Source organism: Heterodontus francisci, chromosome 24 (assembly GCF_036365525.1).
Source record: "Heterodontus francisci isolate sHetFra1 chromosome 24, sHetFra1.hap1, whole genome shotgun sequence".
In the NCBI taxonomy this organism is placed as follows: domain Eukaryota; kingdom Metazoa; phylum Chordata; class Chondrichthyes; order Heterodontiformes; family Heterodontidae; genus Heterodontus; species Heterodontus francisci.
The window spans coordinates 71,327,057-71,353,218 of record NC_090394.1 but is presented as its reverse complement, the minus strand read 5'-3'; the positions used below and the strand labels follow the sequence as shown (position 1 = coordinate 71,353,218).

The window sequence follows — 26,162 nt, the reverse complement described above, 5'->3', positions numbered from 1 at the left end:
TGATCTTGCTTTTTTTTTTAAAAAGCATCCATAAAGTTGCGCTATCTCCAGATGTTTCAATGTCCACTGAAATCCTTTTCAGTTTTTAAAAATGTAGAATCCCAGGTTTTAATTCAAAAAATGGAAATCCTTGTAACAAAAGGAAGCTATGAGGGGCAAATTGGCTGTGGTAAATTACAAAACTACATTAAAAGGTATGATGGTAGACAGGCAATGGCTGGCATTTAAAGAATTAATACATAGTTTACAAGAAATTTACATTCCTTTGAGGCACAAAAACCCAGCAGAAAGCCATGGCTAACAGGAGAAGTTAAGAATTGTATTAGATCAAAGGAAGAGGCTTATAAAGTTGTGAAAAAAAGTAGTAAACCTAAGAACATAAGAAATAGAATCAGGAGTAGGCCATTCAGCCCCTCAAGCCTGCTCCGCCATTCAATAAGATCATGGCTGATCTGTCCCAGGCCTGAACTCCTCTTTCGGGCCTGCTCCATCTAACCCTCGACTTCCCGAGATTCCAAAAATATATCTGCCTCCTCCTTAAATACATTTAGTGACCTAGCCTCCACAACTCTCTGAGGCAACGAATTCCAGAGATTCACCACCCTCTGAGAGAAGAAATTCCTTCGCATCTCAGTTTTAAATGTGTGCCCCCTTATTCTGTAACTATGTCCCCTAGTTTGAGATTCCCCTACCAGTGGAAACATCACCTCAACATCTACCCTGTCCAGCCCCCTTAGAATCTTACATGTTTCAATAAGATCACCTCTCATTCTTCTAAACTCCAATGAATAAAGGCCTAACCTGTTCAGCCGTTCTTGATAAGACAACCTCTTCATCCCAGGATTCAGCCTAATAAACCTTTTCTGAACTGCCTCCAATGCTAGTATATCCTTCTTTAAATACGGGGATCAAAACTGTACGCAGTACTCCAGGTGTGGCCTCACCAATACCCTGTACAGTTGTAACAAGACTTCCCTATTTTTAAACTCTAACCCCCTAGCAATAAAGGCCCAAATTCCATTTGCCTTCCTAATTACTTGCTGCACCTGCATGCTAACCTTTTGTGTTTCATGCACAAGAACACCCAGATCCCTCTGTACTGCAGTATTTTGTAGTCTTTCTCCATTTAAATAATAATTTTCCCTTTTATTCTTCCTACCAAAGTGGATGACCTCACACTTTCCCACATTGAACACCATCTGCCAAGTTTTTGCACACTCACTTAACCTATCTATATCCCTTTGCAGATTCTTTGTGTCCTCATCACAACATGTTTTCCCACCTATTTTTGTATCGTCAGCAAATCTGAATACACTACACTCTGTTCCTTCCTCCAAGTCATTAATATAGATAGAAAATAGTTGAGGTCCTAGGACTAATCCTTGTGGCACCCCACTAGTTACAGCTTTCCAACCTGAAAAAGACCCATTGACCCCGACTCTCTGCCTTCTGTGTGTTAGCCAGTCCTGAATCCATGTCAACACATTACCCCCAATACCCTGAGCTCTTATTTTGTGCAATAACCTTTTATGTGGCACCTTATCAAATGCCTTCTGAAAATTGGGGATTGGGAGGATTTTAGAATTTAGCAAAGGAGGAGCAAGAAACTGATAAAGAGACAGTAGAATATGAAAGTCAACTAGCGAGAAACATAAAAACGGACTGTAAACGCTTCTATAGTAATGTAAAAAAGAAAAGATTAGCAAAGACAAATCTGGGCCCTCTATAGGCAGAGTCAGAAGAAATAATAATAGGGAATAAGGTAATGGCAGAGAAACCAAACATATACATTGTGTCTGTCTTCATGGAGGAAGATACAGAAGACCTTCCAGGAATACTAGAGAACCAAGGGACCAGTGAGAATGAGGAACTGAAAGAAATTAGTATTAGTAAAAACAGTAGTACAGAAGAAATTAATGGGAAGGAAAGTTGATAAATCCCCTGGACCTGAAGACCTACATCCCAGAATGTTGAAAGAGGTGGCGGTAGAGATAGTGGATGCGTTGGTGGTCATCTTCCAAAATTCTATAGATTCTGGAACGGTTCCTGCAGATTGGAAGGTAGCAAGTGTAACCCCACTATTTTAAAAAAAAAAAGGAAGGAAAGAGAAAACGGGGAACTACAGACCTGTTAGTGTGACATCAGTAGTAGGGAAAATGCTTGAATCTATTATAAAGGATGTGATTATTGGACACTTAGAAAATAATGGTAGGATTGGGCAGAGTCAACATGGATTTATGAAAAGGAAATCATGTTTGACAAACCTGTTGGAGTTTTTTAACGCTGTAACTAACAGAATAGATGGAGAACCAGTGGATGTGGTGCATTTGGATTTTTAGAAGGCTTTCAATAGGTCTCACACAGGTTAGTAAGCAAAATTAGAGCACAAGGGATTGGGGGTAGTATACTGGCATGGATTGAGAATTGGTTAATGGACAGAAAACAGAGTAGGAATAAATGGGTCATTCTCAGGTTGGCAGGCTTTGACTAGTGGAGTACTGCAAGGATCAGTTCTTGGGGCCCCAGTTATTCACAATCTGTATCAAGGATTTGGATGTGGGGACCAAATGTAATATTTCCAAGTTTGCTGATGACACAAAACTAGGTGGGAATGTGAGTTGTGAGGAGGATGCAAAGAGGCTTCAAGGGGATTTAGACAGGCTAAACGAGTGGGCAAGAACATGGTAGATGGAATATAATGTGGAAAAATGTGATATTATCCACTTTGGTAGGAAAAACAGAAATGCAGAGTATTCCTTAAATGGTGAGAGGTTGGGAAGTGTTGATATCCAAAGTGATTTGGGTGTCCTTGTTCATAAGTCACTCAAAGCTAACATGCAGGTGCAGCAAGTAATTAGGAAGGCAAAAGATGCATTGGCCTTTATTGCAAGAGGTTTTGAGTACAGGAGTAAAGAAGTCTTGCTGAAATTGCATAGAGCCTTGGTGAGACCGCACCTAGAATATTGTGTATAGTTTTGGTCTTGCGTGAGGAAGGATATATTTGCCATAGAGGGAGTGCAGTGAAGTTTCACCAGACTGATCCCTGAGATGGTAGGATTGTCCAATGAGGAGAGATTGAGGAGACTGGGCCTATATTCTCTAGAGTTTAGAAAAATGAGAGGTGATCGCATTGAAGCATACAAAATTCTTACAGGGCTCGACAGGTTTGATACAGGAAGGACGTTCAGGCCTCGAGGCCCCTCGTAATTTTGACGTCCCGGGCAGCGGCGTTCCTGAAAGGAACAGGGCTGAAAACCTATAAATAAAGAGCGGGGCTCAAGGCCCTTCACCTACCTGACGTCCTGGGCAGCGGCAGGCTCTCTGACTTTCTCCGTGCGCTCTGTTTGGATTTAGTAAAAAAAAAAGAGACATCACTGAAATTCTGTGCACTGAATGATCGGTGGGCAGCACCTGTTATTAGAGTCATAGGGTCATAGAGTTATACAGCACAGAAACAGGCACTTTGGCCCATCACGTCCATGCCGGCCATCAAGCTCCTATCTATTCTAATCCTATTTTCCAGCACTTGGCCTGTAGCCTTGTATGGCATTTCGAGTGCTCATCTAAATACTTCTTAAATGTTGTGAGGGTTCCTGCTTCTACCACCCCTTCAAGGCAGTGTGTTCCAGATTCCAACCACCCTATGGGTGAACATTTTTTTCCTCAAATCCCCTCTAAACCTCCTGCCCCTTACCTTAAATCTATGCCCCCTGGTTATTGACACCTCCGCTAAGGGAAAAAGTTTCTTCCTATGTACCCTATCTATGCCCCTCATAATTTTGTATACCTCAATCAGGTCACCTCTCAGCTTCTCTGCTCTGAGGAAAACAACCCTAGCCTATCCAGTCTCCCTTCATAGCTGAAATGCTCCAGCCCAGGCAACATCCTGGTGAATCTCCTCTGCACCCTCTCCAGTGCAATCACATCCTTACTACAGTACAGCAATCAAAACTGTACACAGTACTCCAGCTGTGGCCTAACTAGCGTTTTATACAGCTCCATCTGAACCTCCCTGCTCTTATATTTTATGCCTCAGCTAATAAAGGCAAGTATCCCATATGCCTTCCTAACCACCTTATCTACCTGTGCTGCTGCCTTCAGAGCAAGGTCCCTCTGACCCTCTACTTCCTAGGGTCCTACCACCCATTGTATATTCCCTTGCCTTGTTAGTCCTCCCACAATGTAGTGTATAAGAACTAGGCAGGTAGTGCAGGAGTTCCCTGAGTCCATCTCCCTTTCTACCAGATTTTCCACTTTGGATACTGTTGGGGGAGATAGCTTCTCAGGGGAATGCAGCAGGAGCCAAGTCTGTGGCACCACGGGTGGCTCAGCTGCACAGGAGGGAAGGAAAAAGAGTGGGAGAGTTGTAGTGATCGGGGATTTTATTGTAAGAGGTACAGATAGGTGTTTCTGTGGCCGCAAACATGACTCCAGGATAGTATGTTGCCTCCCTGGGGCTGGGTTCAAGCATGTCACAGATTGGTTGCAGGACATTCTGAAGGGGGAGGGTGAACAGTCAGCGGTTGTGGTTCATATTGATACCAATGACCTAGGTAGAAAGAGGGATGAGGTCCAGCAACAAGAATTTAGGGAGCTAGGTAGCAGATTAAAAAGCAGGACCTCAAAGGTTGTAATCTCTGGATTATTCCCGGTGCCGCGTGCTAGTGAGTATAAGAATAGGAGGATAGAGCAGATAATTGTGTGGCTGAAGACATGGTGCAGGAGGGAGGGCTTTAGTTTCCTGGATCACTGGGTCTATTTGTGGCGAAGGTAGGACCTGTACAAGTCGGATGGGTGGTACCTGAATCGGAACGGGACCAACATCCTTGCAGGGAGGTTTGCTAGTGCTGTTGTCGGGGGCGGGGGTTTAATTTAATTTGGCAGGGGGATGGGATACAGAGTGGAGGTACGATAGGGGGTGATGCACAGCCAAATATAGAAGATAAACTAAGTCTGTCTGGAAGGCAGAGCAAATATGCACCTGTTAAGGCACAAGCGAATAATACAAGGCTGGATTGCATCTATTTTAATGCAAGAAGTCTTAGAAGTAAGGCAGATGAAATGAGGGCGTTGATTAATGGGAATATGATATTGCTATCACAGAGACATGGTTAAGGGAAGGGCAGGACTGGCAGCTCAATATTCCAGGGTATAGAATCTTCAGGTGTGGGGGGGGGGGGGGAAGGCGGTGGTGTAAAAGAGGAGGTGGCATTGCACTATTGATCAAGGAGTCAATTACTGCAGTAAGGAGGGATGATATCTTAGAAGGTTCCTCAAATGAGGCCAAATGGGTAAACTTAAAAACAAAAAGGGGGCAATCATTTTGCTGGGAGTGTACTACAGGCCTCCAAACAGTCAGGGAGAGAGAGGAGCAGATATGTAGGCAAATCTCAGTGAGGTGTAAAAATAATAGGGTAATAGGGGATTTCAACTTCCCCAATATTAACTGGGATAGTCTTCGTGCAAAAGGCTTAAAGGGGGTAAAATTCTTAAAGTGCATCCAGGAGAGCGTTTTGAGCCAGCACGTAGAAAGTCCTACAAGAGAATGGGCAGTACTGGACCTAATCTTAGGGAATGAAGCCGGGCAAGTGGTAGAAGTGTCAGTGGGGGAGCATTTCAGGGATAGTGACCATAACTCTAAGATTTAAGGCAGTTCTGGAAAAGGACAATGATGGACTGGAAATAAAGGTATTGAATTGGGGAAAGGCCAGTTTCAATATGATAAAACAGGATATGGCCAGAGTGGACAGGGAGCAGCTACTTGTAGGAAAGTCTACATCAGACCAGTGGGAGTCATTCAAAAAGGAAATAGAGTTCAGGGTCGACATGTTCCCATAAAGGTGAAGGGTAGGACCAATAAGTCCAGGGAACCCTAGATGTCAAGGGATATAGAGGATTGGATAAGAAAATAAATGAGGCTTATGGCAGATTCAGAGGGCTGAAAACAGTGGAGGTTCTAGAGTATAGAAATTGTAGGGGGCTACTTAAAAAGAAAAGTAATTAGGAAAGCAAAGGGCGGCAAGATAAATGGAAATCCTAAGGCATTTTATAAGTATATTAAGGGCAAGAGGATAAGCAGGGAAAGAGTAGGGCTCATTAGGGACCAAGTGGCAATCTGTATGTGGAGCCGGAGGATATAGGTGAGGTTTTTATTTTTATTTTTTTTTTATTTAGAGATACAGCACTGAAACAGGCCCTTCGGCCCACCAAGTCTGTGCCGACCAACAACCACCCATTTATACTAACCCTACATTAATCCCATATTTCCTACCTATACTAGGGGCAATTTACAATGGCCAATTTACCTATCAGCTGCAAGTCTTTTGGATGTTGGAGGAAACCGGAGCACCTGGCGAAAACCCACGCAGACACAGGGAGAACTTGCAAACTCCGCACTGGCAGTACCCAGAATCGAACCCGGGTCCCTGGAGCTGTGAGGCTGCGGTGCTAACCACTGCGCCGCCCCTTTAAATGATTACTTTTCATCTGTGTTCACTGGAGAAGAACGATGTAGGTGTCGACATTCGGGAGGGGGTTTGTGATATACTTGAACATGTTAGCATTGAAAGGGAGGGAGGAAGTATTAGCTGTTTTAGCGGGCTTAAAAGTGGATAAATCCCCGGGCCCAGATGAGATGTATCTCAGGCTGTTATGTGAGACAAAGGAGATTGCAGGGGCTCTGACACAAATTTTCAAATCTTCTGGAGGACAGCGAATGTGGTACCATTATTCAAGAAGGGTCATGGGGAGAAATCGGGTAATTACAGGCCAGTGAGTCTAACATCAGTGGTAGGGAAACTATTGGAAAAAAATTCTGAGTGACAGGATTAATCTCCACTTGGAGAGACAGGGATTTTTCAAGGAGGTGACCAGGTGTATAGATGAGAGTAAAGCAGTTGTTGTAGTTTACATGGACTTCAGCATGGCTTTTGATGAGGTTCCGCATGGGAGATTGGTTAAGAAGGTAAGAGCCCATGGGATCCAGGGCAATTTGGCAAATTGGATCCAAAATTGGCTTTGTGGCAGGAGGCAGAGGGTTGATGGTCGAGTGTTGTTTTTGCAGTTGGAAGCCTGTGACCAGTGATGTACTGCAGGGATCGGTGCTGGGACCCTTACTGTTTGTAGTGTACATTAATGACTTAGACGTGAATATAGGAGGTATGATCAGTAAGTTTGCAGATGACACGAAATTGGTGGTGTCGTAAATAGTGAGGAGGAAAGCCTTAGATTACAGGACAATATAGATGGGCTGGTAAAATGGGCAGAACAGTGGCAAATGGAATTTAATCCTGAGAAGTGTGAGGGGATAGCTGTGATAGATTGGTGTAAAAAAAGGTTCCTTTTAAATTAAAGCCCTCGGATAGCTACCTGTAAATTATTAGTATTTTCTAGCTATATTAGTGCTGTTTGCAAGGAGTGGAGGCTGTAAGTTATGTGTGCGTATTTTCGCTGGCTGGGGGCGGTGGAAGGTGCTCTTTGGTCTTTTTCTTTCTCAGCCTCAAAAGCACAGGGTATAAAAGCTGATTGTAAATAGCTGTTAAGTTATTTCAACTAGCAAGTTTTCATTTTAAAGTTAGGTAATGGCAGGGCAGCTTGGCCAAGCAGAATGTGTCTCCTGTGCAATGTGGGAAGTCGTGGACATGCCATGTGACCTTGGTGAACATGTATGCGGAATATGTCTCCGGTTGCAGAAGCTTGAGCTTCGGATTTCAGAGCTCGAGCGGCAGCTGGAGTCACTGTGGAGCATCCGTGAGGTGGAGGACTACGCGTATGGCACGTTTCAGGAGGTAGTCAAGCCGGTGCCTAGGCAAGCACAGTTGGGAGGTGACTGGGTGGCTGCAGGACGGACAAGGAAGTCAGGGCAGGTAGTGCAGGAGTCCCCAGAGGGCATCCCACTTTCTAACCGGTATTCAGTTCTGGGCACCAATGGGCAAGAGGGTTCCTCTGGAGAATGCACTGAGAGTCATAACTGGAATATCATGGGTGACTCAGCTGTGCTGGGATGGGAAAAGAGGGCAATAGTGGTTGGGGATTCTGTGGTTAGAGGAACTGATAGGCGTTTCTGTTGTCGCAGGCGTGATTCCAGGATGGTATGTTGCCTCCCTGGTGCAAGGATCATGGATATCACCGAGCGGGTACAGAGTATTCTGGAGGGTGAGGGTGCACAGCCGGAGATCGTGGTCTATGTTGGTACCAATGACATAGGTAGAAAGAGGGATGAGGTCCTGCAAAAAGAATTTAGGGAGCTAGGCAGCAGATTTAAAAAGTAGGACCTCAAAGGTTGTAATCTCTGGTTTTCTTCTGGTGCTACGGGCTAGTAAGTATATGAATAGGAGATTAGAGCAGATGAATGCATGGTTGAAGGGATGTTGCAGGAGGGACGGCTTTAGTTTCCTGGATCACTCTGCCTGTTTCTGGAGAAGGTGGGATCTGTATAAGATGGACGGGTTGCACCTGAACTGGAACGGGACAAACCTTGCTGGGAGGTTTGCTAGTGCTTTTGCAGGGGGGAGGGGGGGGGGGTTTAAACTAATTTGGTAGGGGAATGAGATACAGAGTGGAAGCACAGTAAGGGGTGATGTCCACTCAAATATAGAAGAGAAGCGAAATCAGTCTGGAGGGCAGAGTAAATGTAGACCAGTTAAGGCTCAAGCAAGTAATGCAAGGCTGGATTGTATCTATTTTAATGCAAGGAGTCATACTAGTGAGGCAGATGAATTGAGGCATTGATTAACACATGGGATTATGATATTGCTATCACAGAGACATGGTTGAGAGAAGGGCAGGACTGGCAGCTTAATATCCCAGTGTATAGAATCTTCAGACGTGATAGGGGAGGGGGTAAAAGAGGAGGTGACATTGCACTGTTGATTAAAGAGTCAATTACTGCAGTAAGGAGGGATGATATCTTAGAAGGTTCCTCTAATGAGGCCAAATGGGTAGAACTTAAAAACAAAAATGGGGCTATCACTTGGCTGGGAGTGTACTACAGGTCTCCAAACAGTCAGGCAGTGATAGAGGAGCAAATATGTAGGCAAATCTCAGAGGTGCAAAAATAATAGGGTAATAATAGTAGGGGATTTCAACTTCCCCTATAATAGAGGGGATAGTATTAATGCAAAAAGCTTAAAGGGGGCGGAATTCTTCAAGTGCATTCAGGAGTGCTTTTTGAGCCAGCATGTAGAAAATCCTACAAGAGGAAGAGCGGTACTGGACTTAATCCGAGGGAATGAAGCCAGACAAGTGGTAGAAGTGGCAGTGGGGGAGCATTTCAGGGATAGTGACCATAACTCTGTAAGATGTAAAGTAGTTACGGAAAAGGACATAGAGGGACCGGAAATAAAAGTACTGAATTGGGGGAAGGCCAGTTTCAATATGATAAAACAGGATCTGGCCAAAGTGGACTGGGAACAGCTTCTTATAGGAAAGTCTACATCAGACCAGTGGGAGTCATTCAGAAAGGAAATAGTGAGGGTTCAGGTCCAATATGTTTCCGTAAAGATGAAGAGTAGGACCAACAAGTCAAGGGAACCCTGGATGTCAAGGGATATAGAGGATTGGATAAAGAAAAAAAAAAGGAGGCTTATGGCAGATTCAGAGCGCTGAAAACAGCGGAGGCCCTAGAGGAGTATGGAAAGTGTAGGGGAGTACTTAAAAAGCAAAGTAATTAGGAGAGCGAAGAGGGGACATGAAAAATCACAGGCAGACAAGATAAAGGAAAATCCCAAGGCATTTTATAAGTATGTTAAGGGAAAAGGGATAACCAGGGAAAAAGTGGGGCCCATTAGGGATCAAAGAGGCAATCTGTGTGTGGAGCCGGAGGACATAGGTGAGATTTTGAATGATTACTTTTCATCTGGTTTACTATGGAGAGGGACAATGTAGGTGTAGTGATCAGGGATGGAGATTATGATATACTTGATCAAATTAGCATTAAAAAGCAGGAAGTATTAGCTGTATTAGCGGGCTTAAAGGTGGATAAATCCCCAGGCCTGGTGAGATGTGTCCCAGGCTGCTATGTGAAGCAAGGGAGGAGATAGCAGGGGCTCTGACACAAATTTTCAAATCCTCTCTGGCCACAGGAGGACAGCGAATGTGATACCATTATTCAAGAAGGGTAGCAGGGATAAACCAGGTAATTATTGGCCTGCGAGTCTAACATCAGTGGTAGGGAAATTATTGGAAAAAATTCTGAGAGGCAGGATTAATCTCCACTTGGAGATGCAGGGATTACTCAGGGATAGTCAGCATGGCTTTGTCAGGGGTAGATCATGTCTAACAAATTTGATTGAATTTCTCGAGGAGGTGACTAGATGTGCAGATGAGGGTCAAGCAGTTGATGTGGTCTATATGGACTTCAGTAAGGCTTTTGATAAGGTCCCACATGCGAGATTGGTTAAGAAGGTAAGAGCCCATGGGATCCAGGGTAATTTGGCAAATTGGATTCAAAATTGGCTTGGTGGCAGGAGGCAGAGGGTGAGGGTCAAGTGTTGTTTTTGCGAATGGAGGACTGTGACCAGTGGGGTACCACAGGGATCGATGCTGGGACCCTTACTGTTTGTAGTGTACATTCATGATTTAAACGTGAATATAGTAGGTATGATCAGTATGGTTGCAGACGACACGAAAATTGGTGGTGTCGTAAATAGTGAGGAGGAAAGCCTTAGATTACAGGACGATATAGATGGACAGAGCTGTGGCAGATGGAGTTTAATCCTGAGAAGTGTGAGGTGATGCATTTTGGAAGGACTACAATGCAAGGGAATATACAATGGATGGTAGGACCCGAGGAAGTACAGAGGGGCCTTGGATTGCTTGTCCATAGATCACTGAAGGCAGCAGCACAGGTTGATAGGGTGGTTAGGAAGGCATATGGACTACTTGCCTTTATTAGCCAAGGCATAGGATATAAGAGCAGGGAAGTTATGTTAGAGCTGTGTAAAATGCTAGTTAGGCCACAGCTGGAATACTGTGCATAGTTCTGGTCACCACGCTATAGGAAGGATGTGATTGCACTGGAGAGGGTGCAAAGGAGATTCACCAAGATGTTGCCTAGGCTGGAGCATTTCAGTTATGAAGAGAGACTGGATAGGCTAGGGTTGTTTTCCTTGTAGCGGAGAAGGCTGAGAGGGGACCTGATTGACGTATACAAAATTATGAGGGGCATTAATAGGATAGATGGGAAGGAACTTTTTCCCTTAGCAGAGGGGTCAGTAACCAGGAGGCATAGATTTAAGGTAAGGGGGTTTAGAGGGGAGTTGAGGAAAAAAAATTTTGCCCAGAGGGTGGTTCGAATCTGGAACACACTGCCTGGAGGGGTGGTAGAGGCAGGAACCCTCATAATATTTAAGAAGTATTTAGATGACCACTCGAAATGCCGTAGCATACAGGGTTAAGTGCTGGAAAATGGGATTAGATTGTATGGGTGCTTGATAGTTGGCGCAGGCGCATTCGGCCGAAGGGCCTGTTTCTGTGCTGTATAACTCTATGACCATGTTTCGCCTGGCTTGATGGTCTAGAATCAGGGGACAGAGTCTCAGAATAACAGGTAGGCCATTTAGAACTGAGGTGAGGAGGAATTTCTTTACTCCGAGGGTGCTGAATCTTTGGGATCCTGTACCCCAGAGGATTGTGGAGGCTTAGTCATTGAATATGTTCAAGACTGAAATCTGTTATCTTTCTAGATATTTAAGATATCGAGGAATATGGGGATAGTGTGGGAAAATGGCATTGATGTAGAAGATCAGCCATGATCTAGTTGAATGGTGCAGCAGGCTTAAGGGGCCGAACAGCTTACTCCTGCTCCTATTTCCTATGGTCCTATGCTCAGACATGTATTGCTTTCATCGGCAGTATTTCAAAATTAATTAGAAGTCAAATTTCAGCAGCCATTTAATATTCCCTGTTTGGGTTTTAAGTAAAGAATTTTCAGTGGCATGCACATTGAAACGTTCCCTAATGCAGATAGTGCAGTATGATCTTTTCAAAGATATTGTCACAAATTATGAAGTTTTAAGAATATTTGCTTCTATTATACATCCAATTCCAGACATCAGTCACACATCCCTGTCCCATTTTATTTGTATGATGTTTTAAGAAGATTCTTGCTTTAAAATGTCTGGTCATAGAGGTTACATTTCTTAACGATCTTATTGTATTTTATCATGTAAAACCAGTCCAGTGTTGGGAAGTTTTATGGTGGCAGTTTTTTTTCCTGTTGTTTAACATTTCCTTGGGCTATTTTTGCTTCATTGTGCCAAATAATGGGAGAATGTAGGTGCAGATTTACAGCTTTCTGATGCCATTGCTCCTAGAACATAAGTAGCATGTTAATTTCTACTTGGTTTCTTCCAAAAATAATGTTTGCCTTTTTTCCAGGTATATGTCACAAAGTAAACATGCTGAAGCTAGAGAACTTATGTATTCTGGGGCGTTGCTGTTCTTCAGTTACAGTCAGGTAACATCTGTTTTCAAAAATTATATCATTTGCAGTTCTTAACTGGCTTGAGGGCTCTGTTAAAGTATTATGCTAACAATTATCTGATCACTCACTCAGTGTTCTTTTGGTGTTGAAAATTATTAGTTATTCAGGAGATGATTAGATGCTATATAAATGCAAGCACTTTCTTCCCTCCTTATTTTGTTCCTTTGCTTCATTTTAAACTTTGCCAATAACTAAAAGTATTCAATTATATGGAGTCAGTTTGGTGATTAGTTTATGAGGCAAGGCACCCAAAATGTTCCTGCACCATAACTTTAAGATGCTAGGAGTCTGCTTTATTGTCCATTGGTGTTTACTTTCTGAAGACGAAAGTTTTCTCCCAAGATATTAATTTGCTCTTGCATTTTCTTGGTACAGCTAAACAGTGCTGCTGATTTATCTATGCTAGTTTTAGAGTCCTTGGAAAAGTCTGAAGCAAAAGTTACAGATGAACTCTTAGGTATGTAAATTGTTGACACTCTTCCTTTTCTGCTCTTCCACCATTTCTATAGATATTCCAATAATAAAGTACAATTAATGTTAGTTTCATGGCAGCAATAGAAGAAAATGAACTTGGTCTCCCATCTTCACAATGAGTTATCTTTATTTAAAATAAAAAGAAGAAATGCTGGAAATACTCAGCAGGTCTGGCAGCATCTGTTAATAAGCTTTCTGGGCGGATTGAGGTTTTATGACATGGCTGCATTGCAAACAGAAACGTAAAATGATGTGGAAGAAATGAGAGACATGAAGAATGGATACATGGAGGCAGAGATTTTGACATTTTGCCTGAAGTATTTTGTTTCAATACTGTTGCGTATAACATTTATTGGTTAGAAATTACCAGAAATACTCTTAAAGGGATATAATGGGAAAGTTCAGATTCAGTTAGTGACTTGATGGATGTTAATTGGATACAATGATTTATTTTTCTTTTCTTTTTTTTTTTACAAAGTTCAGCCTGCAAGCCTGTTTCATTTGTGAGAAAGCTGGATGCGTGTGATCAATATGTAAGGGTTGCTATTGTGGCTTTTAGCTGTATGTCATATATCTCCCTTGTGCTGGGCAGTGTCTTGGTGTGCCCTAGTTTTTTGGTGTCTGCTGCTCCAGAAAGCTATTTAACTTGCATTTTTGGACATCATGATTTTGTAGGAGACTATTTCTATTGGTACTTTAACTGATTGCCTTTCTCAAAATAAGCTTGTGTTGTTTTAATATGCAAATCAAATGGCAGTCAAATTGGCATGGTCCTTTCAGATTTCAGCATCATTTCTCCTCTTGTTTCACCCTGTCACATTTTTGCCTGGTAGATTGTATTTTTTTAAAAAAAAAAGGGAAATATATTTGGATCTGTTAACATCTATAAAGAGAAAAGGTGGATTCATGTCTCGGGTGTAATGTTTTGTTAAGCAGTTCTGGTAGAATGTTGCAGAATGTTAACTTATTATTTCTCTTCATAGATGCCTATTGACCTGCTGAGTATTTCTATCATTTTCATGTTTTGCTTCAGGCTTCCAGTATTTGCAGTTTCTTAAGTTTCTATCTGCACTGCAGGATGTTTGGCAAATAAAGATTTGGATTTTTCCTGAAAATTGTCAATCTACTGATATGAGTGGACCAAACAACCCGTTCTGCACCAATGTGAGCTAGCTGTGCATCAGGTTGCAGGTTCTTTTGTTGGATTTGATGCAAGGAACTTGGCCTTTTCCACATTGCAGGTGACTCTTGTTGCCTTGCAAAAATTAACATATATCTATTTGAACATTTCTTCCTGCCCCAGAGAAAGTAATAGAAAGTGCTGCAAATGTACAGCAGGAGTATCAGTGTCTGAAAGAGAACTATATGGTTTGGTGTTTTGTGCTATATCAAAAGTATTTACATGTATTTATAGTTAGTGGAGATACAAATCAGCATGGTGAACCTTCACAAAACATTGGTTTAGCCTCAACTGGAGTATTGTGTCCAATTCTAGGCACCACACTTTGGGTAGGATGTGAAGGTATTGGCGAAGGTGGAGAAAAGATTTACCAAAATGGTTTCGGAGATTAGAGACTTCAGTTATGTGGATAAATTGGCTAAGCTGGGGCTGTTCTCATTAGAGAAGGTTGAGAGGAGATTTGATAGAGGTGTTCAAAATCATGAGGGGTTCGGGAGAGTAGATGGGGAGAAATTCTTCCCATTGGCGGAAGGGTCGAGAACCAGAGGATACCAATTTAAGGTGATTGGCAAAAGAACCAGGGGTAACATGAGGCAAATCTTTTTTAAGCAGTGAGTGGTTGAGATCTGGAATGTATTGTCTGGGAGTGCAGTGGAGGCAGATTCAATTGTGGCTTTCAAAAGGGAATTGGATAGTTATTTGAAGAGAAAAAATTTGCAGGGCTTTGGGGAAAAGGCAAGGGAGTGGGCCTAGCTGAGTAGCTCTTACAGAGATCACAGACACAATGGGCAGAATGGCCTCCTGTGCTGTAACCATTCTATGGATGAGCAATTCTACATGGATTTGATTGCTGAACCTGGTTCTCTTTTGTAAACCAGGATTAAGGCAAGTTGTTAGGATCACCTGATATTGGGGCTGGGCAGTATTTGTGTTTGCAGTTCTGAATTCTGCAGTAGCACATTGGCATATGAGCAACTTCTATAGGCTGGTGCTGTATAGCATAAATCTGGTACAGAACTGGTTTTAATATGTGACTTGTTAAGTCACAGCTGGTTTAGTTCCAAGAACATACTGGTGGCTTCTGAAAGTACTGTACTACAGCTTCCAGATCTTCCTTTAGATGTGCCACATTTTACTGAAACTGGTTATGGTTAGATACTTTTTTGATGCTTGTTGCTCGACTGTTAAAGTTTGTCTGTGTAGAAGTCTTAGGATAATAGTTCTATGTACTGATCAGTTACAAGAACCCAGTCCACCAGGACGTGGTAGACTCAGAGTTCAGCCTCTAATATTATTACCCATAATATGCCTTCCAACTTCCACATAAATTCGATTTTATTTTAAATTACAGTAATTAGTCAATATAGTGAACAGTTTCAGAGGAGGTTTTGTATTTCAAAATTTCACATCATGATTTTGTGAACTATTAATGCGTGACCATTTACCTGCACTGGGTTAGCTAATTCCAGCTAGGGCAGCAATTAGGTTCGGCAAGCATTGGTTCCTGTCGGTGTTTGCTAATCCTGTGACCCCAGGTCAACATTTAAATAATTTCTTAAATATACTAACAGTCTTCTCTGTGAAAGAAAGTCAGTCAATTCATGGATCCTTCTGATCTGGAGCCAAAGCTTAGCCCAGTGATTAATCTCAGGAGTTTACAAACAGCTATAGTTTAAAGTTGAACATCTAACAGGTAACATCACTGCTCCGGGTTGGCCAGTGTCGACCAGTGTGCACCTTTTATAATACGCAGAGCAAGCTTCACTACTGTTTCTAGTCTTCAGTGATGCACACACAGGCCTTCTTTTGCTCTCAAATATTTTTTGAATTATGTGGAGTTAATGCCTCAGATTTATCCAGTTAGTGTAACTATCCAGAGATTTTAAAAATGTATTTGCCCTTCAGGCAATGCATAAACAATGTTTAAAAAAAAAATTAGGCATTATTTCACAGTGTTTTATTGTTTTTTCCAAACTGGATAGCTGGATTGGTACAATACAAATTAGTTTGGCTGTAGAAGCATTTAACTTGCCATTTTCCAAAATCTTTGCTTATATGTCCTAATTTTTTGAGATTGTTGATTCTCTTACTTTACACAGGATAATGAAAATGTTGCCAAGCCTCCACTGAAGCTGGAAGCAAATTTCTTTATTTCTGCAATGCCACATACTGGTTTTTGAATATGTTTAGATACTGTCACATTTTAGATCCTGTGCATACTGCATTTCCTTCTTCATCTGGAAAGGTCGGGCGATTTACTTGCTTCATGTATTTTATCCAAGTACAGATTTTGACATGGTGTAATGCTGTTTTGCCTTTATTCCCGGACACCCTGCAGAATTTCATAAAACAATCGCAAAACTTGTTGTCTTTCAGAAAATCTTGGTAAACTTTTTAGCCTAATGGATCCAAACTCTCCTGAGAGAGCAGCATTTGTATCCAGAGCATTGAAATGGTCCAGTGGAGGTTCGGCAAAACTCAGCCACCCTAAGCTACATCAACTGCTGGCAGTCACACTGTGGAAAGGTAAGAGTAGGGTGAGCAAAATCAATATCCAAAGCTGCCGTTATTTGTGATGATCTGGAGTAGTTTAAGGTGACATTATAACTGGTGTCAGGTTTTCATCTGATGTCCAGCGCACTAAAACCAATTAGGAGCCAGCGCACACTGTGAAGTGAGGTTTAAAAATAGTTTGTAAATCAGATTGACCTCAAGCACTTTACTATAAATTTAATCTTTAGTCTTTTTAATGTTTTGAAAAAGTGGATGCTACTTTCCACATTCCCCATCCTTCACAAAAAATAACCATTATATATATTCAGCATGGTTTATTTATAATGCTGATCATTGTACATTGAAAAAATGAGTAGATAGGAATTTTTGTATTTTGCTGTACAGAAATGCTTCAATTGTATTCAATTAAAAAATATATTAGCACCAAAGTAATGATGAAATTGGCTACCATCTTTTTTACAAGCAAAATATAGTTCCATATAAGGTTGAGTTGATAGACTTAATGATTTGACCAGAGTCTAAGTGGAAAGTAGTGCTCAACCTGTTTACACGTTTATTTGTAGTATGCTCAGACAATCAACCCTACATGCTTCAAATAGAAACGTAGGAAATTTACAGCAGAGAAGGAGGACATTCAGCCCTTCATAACAGTGCCGGCAGATTATTTGTCAGTTTCATTGCTTACATACAATGATTTTACATTCTCTTTCTAGAACAAAACTATAGTGAATCTCGGTATCACTTCCTGCATTCAGCAGATGGGGAGGGTTGTGCAAATATGTTAGTAGAATATTCTGCATCAAAGGGTTACCGGAATGAAGTGGACATGTTTGTGGCTCAAGCGGTCTTACAGTAAGTATTTTGTAAGCAAGAAACAAATGTGTGAAAATTGTTTCTTCTAATCACAATATGCTAGATTGCCCTCTTGGTAGTGTAATAATAGCCCTACATCATTGCATTTATATTGTTAGGTGATCCTAGTTGAATCTCATTCCCTTGGATTTCTATTGTGTTGACTTTTTTTTGTTTTCAAGTCCATTTGGAGCTGTACATCGGGCTGAAAGTACTAGCTTGATGCAAACCTTTTAGCCCAGATCCACATGGGACAGTGAAGTGAGAGATAATTGTACTGCACTTCTCAATTGGACCAAGTTCTTCTGCAGAATTTTCTACTAGGCACTTGAAATATCAGCAACGAAACAAAAATGCATGTGGGCTCACAACATTATACAGCCAGTGATCTTCATGCACTTTGGAAATTAAATGTTTTGAGCTTTTAAAAAAGCATTCCCTAAATGTGTTTAGACAGATTAATTCACTAAAAGCCATTTAATGACATTTTTGAATATATATTTATTTTCTTGTCATACTCCATTTGAAATTCTCCACTTAAGGCTGCTTTGTTTAAATATATCTTACATTTTTGAAAAAATATTTAGAAAAGGCCGGTAACCATGGCACTGCTGTTTGTAGTTTTACTAGGGCTTTCACCTGCACAGTTAATAAAACAACATAGCAATAAAGTACACTGAACTTTTACAAAAAGTGCTCTGTGTGTGTTTTAAATCAAAGTCCTCAGATCAAAGGAGTAATTTGATTCAATTTTGCCCTTTCAACATATTCCAGTGAGAGTTGGCATGTTCAAGAGAGGAACAGAGGAAATGGAGGAAAGCTTTTTAAATGCCATTTTCAAATGAATGAAGTTAATAATCCTCTGTTACTTATTTTGAGAACCATATAAAAAGCCTACAATAATAGAGGAAAATCATGGGATCGTACAGCACAGAAAGAGGCCATTTGGCCCATCCGGTCTGAAATTTTGAAGAGGAAGTTACTCCCAGTGATGTTCCTTTTCTCATAGACTGAGTCACAAAGTTGTGGTGTGTTCCGTACAGTGTTGACAAAGGGCTGCTGTATCATTTCAGCATTCCTGATGTATTTCATTTGTTATTAGATTGGTATACTGACCATGTTATACATTGAATCTTGGCCATACTCCTCCTATTCAACATGTGATGCAATTCAGTGGAAGAGCACTACTGAGACCTAAGACTGTTGCCAGGAAAATTAAATGATGTGGATTCTAGATATTTACTTGTCACTTTCAAATGCAAATATGGATGTTGACCCCTCCTCCTCTAGCCAGTTTCACGTTCATACATAAACCTATGTAATATGCTATGTAATAGGTCTGATTTACTTGATTCCAGAGTAGTAAATTTAACTGGTAATGTTTTTTTCAGAGTGGTTGTCCAGCTGTTGTTTGTAGTGGTGATATTTTATGACTTTGGAATGTAGAATGTTTTTAAATTATGAAAAAAAAAATTTACACATTCATATATATGCCTAAACAAACAAAATATTGATCTTTACGTTGTTAAGTTGAGTTGAAATTCTTTTCTGGCCATTAAAGAATTAAGCGATCTCTCAACTTGTGTTGTAAGTAATTGAATCAATTATTTTAAAAAAAGGAAAGAGTTGTATTTATGCAGAACCTTTCACAACCTCAGGACATCCCAAAGGGAAAGGTAATCTGTTTTTGTGATGTTGATTGAAGGATAAGTATTGGCCAGGGCACCAGGGAGAACTCCTGCTCTTTTACGTCCACCTGAAGGGGCAGATGGAGCCTTGGTTTAATGTCTCATCTGAAAAACAGCACTTCCAACAGTCCAGCACTCCCTCAGTACTGCACTGGAGTGTCAGTCTTGATTTTTGTGCTCAAGTCCTAGTATCAGGCTTGAACCCACGACCTGCTGACTCAGACGAGAATGCTACCAACTGAGCCACAGCTGATGCTGTATGAATGTGATATGCTGTATGTTCATTCAAACTATAGTGAAAGAGTCTTTGTGTTGCACATTTATGATTTCCTTTACATTTGTTACAAAGTTGTTCGTACAGATTCTTATTACAGATGAGTAGAAATGCCATTTCTGAATATGGTTCTTTTTTTTTTACAGATTTCTTTGCTTAAAAAATAAAAACACTGCATCACTGGTCTTCACAACTTATACAGAGAAGCATCCCTCTATAGAAAAGGGACCTCCATTTATACAGCCTTTGTTAAACTTTATTTGGTTCTTATTACTTGCTGTTGAGGGGTAGGTTTTTTATATTAAAAAAAAGTTATTGGTACTTTTTATTAAAAAAAAAAGTTAAAACTTGTTCAATGTTATTATTGTACTTTTTTTTCATTGAAGGGGTAAACTAACCGTTTTTACAGTGTTATGTGAACAGTATCAGCCATCTTTAAAGAGAGATCCAATGTACATTGAGGTGAGTTACAATTCCCCTGCTGCATTTGTTTAAGTTGGGTGGAACCAAGATATAGGTTTTAAATTGTTTTGTAGGAAATATCTGGATGTGAATGGGAAGCAAAATAAAAAAAAAACTTAAGCTATTTAAAACACTCTATATGTGCTCGTGCCTGCATGTCTATCAACCATACCATAAGTAGTCACTTCAGAAAATGTCTTGAGTTTAAGAAAAATGAGAGATTGGTTTGATGCATAGTCAATTAAATTATCGGTTTCAGAGATTTATAAAAAATATATTTCCACTCCCCTTCACCATCCCAACACCACTGATTAATGCCAGTCTGTGGAATGTACTGCACCAAAAAAGGAAGAATTTACCATTATTTTCACCATATAAGGTGTGGTTGCTGAGTACCCCAACAAATTCAAGGCCAGTTTTTGAACCAATTGCTTGTTCGCAGGTACTAAGATGCAGATAACCATGTAGCTTGTGTGCTGTTGGAACAGATGTTCTTATCTCCTTCTCAGGACTCATCCCCTCACAAATGGAAATTCGCCTCCTGTGGTATGCCTGAAGAGAAAAGAGAAAATCAGGCATCCCTGATCCTCCTCATACTCTTAGCTTTTCCTTGATATAGTGAGATCATGACTGTGTACAATATAATCTTTTTTTCAGCCCTCCAGCAGTTTATTTCATGGTTCACAATTTTTGCTTCAGTTAAGAACCTGAGAATTTTTAGAATCATAGAGTTATACAGCACAGAAACAGGCCCTTCAGCCCACCGTGCTCGCGCCGGCCATCAAGCCTATTTATTTTAATCCCATTTTCCAGCACTTGGCCCGTAGCCTTGTATGCTATGGCGTTTCAAGTGCTCATCTAAATACTTCTTAAATGTTGAGGGTTCCTGCCTCTACCACCCCTTCGGGCAGTGTGTTCCAGATTCCAACCACCCTCTGGGCGAAAAAGTTTTTCCTCAAATCCCCTCTAAACCTCCTGCCCCTTACCTTAAATCTATGCCCCCTGGTTATTGACACCTCCGCTAAGGGAAAAGTTTCTTTCTATCTACCCTATCTATGCCCCTCATAATTTTGCATACCTCAATCAGGTCTCCCCTCAGCCTTCTCTGCTCTAAGGAAAACAGCCCTAGCCTATCCAGTCTCTCTTCATAGCTAAAATACTCCAGCCTAGGCAACACCCTGGTGAATCTCCTCTGCACCCTCTCCAGTGCAATCACATCCTTCCTATAGTGTGGCGCCCAGAACTGTACACAGTACTCCAGCTGTGGCCTAACTAACGTTTTATACAGCTCCATCTGAACCTCCCTGCTCTTATATTCTGTACCTCAGCTAATAAAGGCAAGTATTTCATATGCCTTCCCAACCACCCTATCAACCTGTGCTGCTGCCTTCAGTGATCTATGGACAAGTACATCAACGTCCCTCTGACTCTCTGTACTTCCTAGGGTCCTACCATCCATTGTATATTCCCTTACCTGGTTAGTCCTCCCAAATTGCATCACCTCACACTTCTCAGGATTAAATTCCATTTGCCACTGCTCTGCCCATCTTACCAGCCCATCTATGTCGTCCTGTAATCTAAGGCTTTCCTCCTCACTGTTTACGACACCACCAATTTTCATGTCATCTGCGAACTTATTGATCATACCTCCTATATTCATGTCTAAATCATTAATGTACACTACAAACAGCAAGGGTCCCAGCACCGATCCCTGCGGTACACCACTGGTCACAGGCTTTTAATGATGGATAAGGCTCCATCTCTTTATCAGAGAGATACTCTACCTACCCACCTTCTTACAGTATTCCTCCATCCTATCTCTATTCAGAAATGCATCAGACTTTTAGAATTTCCAAACTAAGATAGTGCAGTGCAAGATTTCTTTCTAAAACACACTGTGCATAGTGAATAATAGTGCCCTTGAATTTCTGTTTTGGAATCTCAAGGTCAGCTGCTTTTACACATCCTTTTTAACTCTCATCGCTCCCACTTCCCAAAGAGATTTTCATTGATATTAATGCCATTTTTCAGAATGCATTGCAATCATAACATAATAGGTGACTGATCAACAGAGGGGCACATGGGCCAACCTTTGGCTGTGAGTGGTGTCTGTTTCCAGGAGTTCAAAGATCAGAAAAAAAAGGGGATGGGACAGAGACCCCTTTACAGTGTCCTGGAATGTCCAAGGGGTATGGTGGGCACGCGGGTATGGGGTCTGAGGTTTCTTTATTCATTCATGGGTTGTGAGCATTTATTGCCCATCCCTGATTGCCCTTGAACTGAGTGATTTGCTAGGCCATTTCAGAGGACATTTAAGAGTCAGCCACATTACTGTGGGTCTGTGGGCCAGACCGGGTGAGGAAAGCAGATTTCCTTCCCTAAAGGGCATTGGTGAACCAGATAGGATTTTACAACAGTCAACAATGGTTTCATGGTCACCATTAGACTAACTTCTAATTCCGGATTTATGAATTGACTTCAAATTTCACCATCTTCCGTGGTATGATTCAAACCCACATCCTCCGGGCATTAGCCTGGGCCTCTGGATTACTAGTCCAGTGACATTACCACTATGCCAGCGCCTTAAGGTGCAAGCCTGAAGAGTTGTGCTGTACCTGTCTGTGGCATGGGGCAGAAAAATGGCCCTATTTCCAACTAAGTCTGTTAGCTGCATTTCATAAGGCATAGCTAAAGACCAAAGAGCAGATTGCTTCTGTGATTGGGCCTAATTCCTCTTAATTTTGCTGTCTCCACTAATTATAGGACAATATTCATCCAGCACCAGATACAGAGTTTATTTGCTTTTGCTCTTCCCCATTCCACCTTACTGTTTTGTGGCGGATCTACTTTCAGTAAGAGTTACCTATTTCTGTTTGGTGATCTGAGAAACAAGTGAAGAAAGTCGATTGACGTATGAGGAGAGATTGGGTCGACTAAGCCTATATTCACTCGAGTTTAGAAGAATGAGAGGGGATTTCATAGAAAGCTATAAAATTCTAACAGGACTAGACAGGCTAGATGCAGGGAGGATGTTCCTGATGGCTGGGGAGTCCAGAACCAGGGGTCACAGTCCCAGGATACGGGGTATGCTATTTAGAACCGAGATGAGGAGAATTGTCTTGACTCAGAGGGTGGTGAACCTGTGGAATTCTCTGCTGCATAAGGCAGTGGAGGCCAAGTCATTAAATATATTCAAGAAGGAGATAGATGTATTTCTTAATGCCAAAAGGATATGGAGAAAAAGCAGGAACAGGGTACTGAATTAGACAATCAGCCATGGTCTTTTTTGAATGGCGGAGCAGGCCCGAAGGGCTGAATGGCCTACTGCTTCTCCAATTTTCTATGGTTTCTTACCCTGCAATGTAAAGGACTTCACAAACATTTTTTACACAGTGAGTTGTTATGGTCTGGAACGCGGTGGAGGTAGATTCAGCAGCAACTTTCAAAACGGATTTACACTTGAAAAGGAAACATTTGCAGGGCCATGGGGAAAGAGCAGGGGAGTGAGAGTGGATAGCTGTTTCAAAAAGCTGTCATAGGCACGATGGGCTGAATAACCTCCAGTGTTCTATGAATCTATGTACACAGACAATTCCACCCATCTCTTGCTACAAGCTATTTGAATTCTTAGAGCTGGTAAAATTGAAAGTTGGGTCACAATATCAATGGGGAAAAAGCGCAATGAAGAGGATTAGGAAGCCCTTATTTCCTTTTTCTCCCATTCACACATTTCAGGCTACAAAGGAAAGCAAATGCCCATTTGAGTATGGAGGAGTCACTCCATTTGAATGAGGACTGTAAGGTGGTAAGTAAGCTTTAACACAACTAGTGCATAGCAATGTGAATTTTCTGCTTATGGGAATTTTCATCATAAAACTGATAGAACCCCCTGTTATGTTGAAATTATTGCCCTAGGATTGTCATTTTGCTAATGCTGTAATTTTTGGAATGCCGTTAGAAAGATTTCCTGTGCATTTTTAAAATGTTCACAGGCATCCCTCGAAGAGGGAATCTTCCCCTATAATTGTCTAATTGATAGGAAAGATCACTGATGAGATAACTACTTTAAACTATATTTTATTGATTTGCAGCAACTGGAGAAGACATTTTCCCTAAGTTAATTTGTTTTCTATCATTTGCTGCCTTTAATGGATTAAGCTTCTGTAAATATAAGTTGATAAGCTGAGAACTGGTGATTTTTGGTGATATATGAATAAATAAAGAATAGGGGGCAATCAAAACCTTAGGTTGCTTTATTAATAGGGGCATAGAGTACAAGAGCAAGGAAGTTATGTTGAAATTGTATAAGACACTAGTTCGGCTTCAGCTGGAGTATCGCATCCAATTCTGGGTGCCACACTTCAGGAAAGACGTGAGGTTATTGGAGAGAGTACAGAAAAGATTCACGAGAATGGTTCCAGGGATGAGGAATTTCAGTTATGATAGATTGGAGAAGTTAGAACTGTTTTCCTTGGAGAAGAGAAGGCTGAGAGCTGATTTGATAGAGGTATTCAAAATCGTGAGGGGTCTGGACAGAGTAGATGGAGAGAAACGGCGCAGTGGTTAGCACCACAGCCTCACAGTTCCAGCGACCCGGGTTCAATTCTGGGTACTGCCTGTGTGGAGTTTGCAAGTTCTCCCTGTGTCTGCGTGGGTTTCCTCCGGGTGCTCCGGTTTCCTCCCACATGCCAAAAAGACTTGCAGGTTGGTAGGTAAATTGGCCATTATAAATTGCCCCTAGTATAGGTAGGTGGTAGGGAAATATCGGGACAGGTGGGGATGTGGTAGGAATATGGAATTAGTGTAGGATTAGTATAAATGGATGGTTGATGGTCGGCACAGACTTGGTGGGCTGAAGGGCCTGTTTCAGTGCTGTATCTCTAAATAAAATAAAAAAAACTGTTCCCACTCATGAAAGAATCGAGGAGAGGGCACAGATTTAAAGTATTTGGTAAGAGAAGCAAAAGTGACATGAGGAAAAACTTTTTCACGCAGCGAGTGGTTAAGGTCTGGAATGCTCTGCATGAGAGTTTGTTGGAGGCGGGTTCAATTGAAGCATTCAAAAGGGAATTAGACAGTTATATGAAAAGGAAGAATGTGCAGGGTTATGGAGAGAAGGCAGGGGAATGGAACTGAGGAGAGCCAGTGCGGACACGATGGGCTGAATGGCATCCTTCTGCACTGTAACAATTCTGTGAAAATAAATCTACATCACTTGATCTTTATTTTATGGGGTCTTATTATGGATTAAGAAATGGTAATAGTGAAATCATTTTACCACACTCAACTTTTCAGTTAAATGGAATTTTCGACATAACTGAAGTGAAGCCATGATAATGACAAATTACATTGTGAGTTTTCTAATGAGCTATGAAAAATGTGTGGGGGGAGCATAGAGAAGCAGAAGTGAAATAACAAAATTTGTAAAACTGCTGGAGAGAAATTAAAAGCATTATTGAGATACAGGATGGATGTGAAAATGTTTAGGTGTGATTGTGCATTATGTTTGAATTGCTCAACTGCTAGGAGACTTTGTAACATTCAAGGGGTCCGAAGACTGATTAATTGTATTACAATAAAAGATATTTTACAACCTCAACGAACTGATATGTGCCTTTCACTGTACTTTCATTGGAGAAATGCATTATGCAACTTCCTTTGTATTCTTACATATATATAAATATTATATAAGTATATAAATCAAAAGCCGTATACACTCAATTTTATACCAGGCGTGTTGACGTGCTTGGCTACAATCCAGTGACGATTAGCTGCCGGTGACACCAGCTGAAATGGGCATGTCATTTCAACCTGCTAGATAATATTGTATGAATTCTGTTGTTCCGTTAGGGTACCTATGATCATTTTAGTTTATTAAAAATTATTTCTAGTAGAACAAAGCAGAGTACGTTCACATTAAATCCATAGAAACATAGAAGATAGGAGCAGGAGTAGGCCATTCGGCCCTTCGTGCCTGCTCTGCCATTCATTATGATCATGGGTGATCATCCAACTCAGTAACCTGTTCCCGCTTTCCCCCCATACCCTTTGATCCCTTTAGACCCAAGAGCTATATCTAACTCCTTCTTGAAAACATTCAATGTTTTGGCTTCAACTGCTTCCTGTGGTAGCGAATTCCACAGGCTCACCACTCTCCGGGTGAAGAAATTTCTCCTCATCTCAGTCCTGAAAGGTTTACCCCGTATTCTTAGACTATGACCCCTGGTTCTGGAC

The 26,162-nt window shown here is 41.3% G+C and overlaps 1 protein-coding gene across 1 annotated transcript in view; it reads left to right on the top strand.

The window, feature by feature from the left end:
* Positions 1–26,162, top strand: part of get4 (guided entry of tail-anchored proteins factor 4) — a 47,147-nt gene that overhangs the window by 15,197 nt on the left and 5,788 nt on the right. The window contains exons 2-7 of the mRNA XM_068056550.1: positions 12,379–12,457; positions 12,860–12,941; positions 16,515–16,664; positions 17,366–17,504; positions 19,613–19,753; positions 19,853–19,928. Coding sequence (XP_067912651.1) covers positions 12,379–12,457; positions 12,860–12,941; positions 16,515–16,664; positions 17,366–17,504; positions 19,613–19,753; positions 19,853–19,928 — 667 coding nt within the window. The remainder of the gene's footprint in view (positions 1–12,378; positions 12,458–12,859; positions 12,942–16,514; positions 16,665–17,365; positions 17,505–19,612; positions 19,754–19,852; positions 19,929–26,162) is intronic.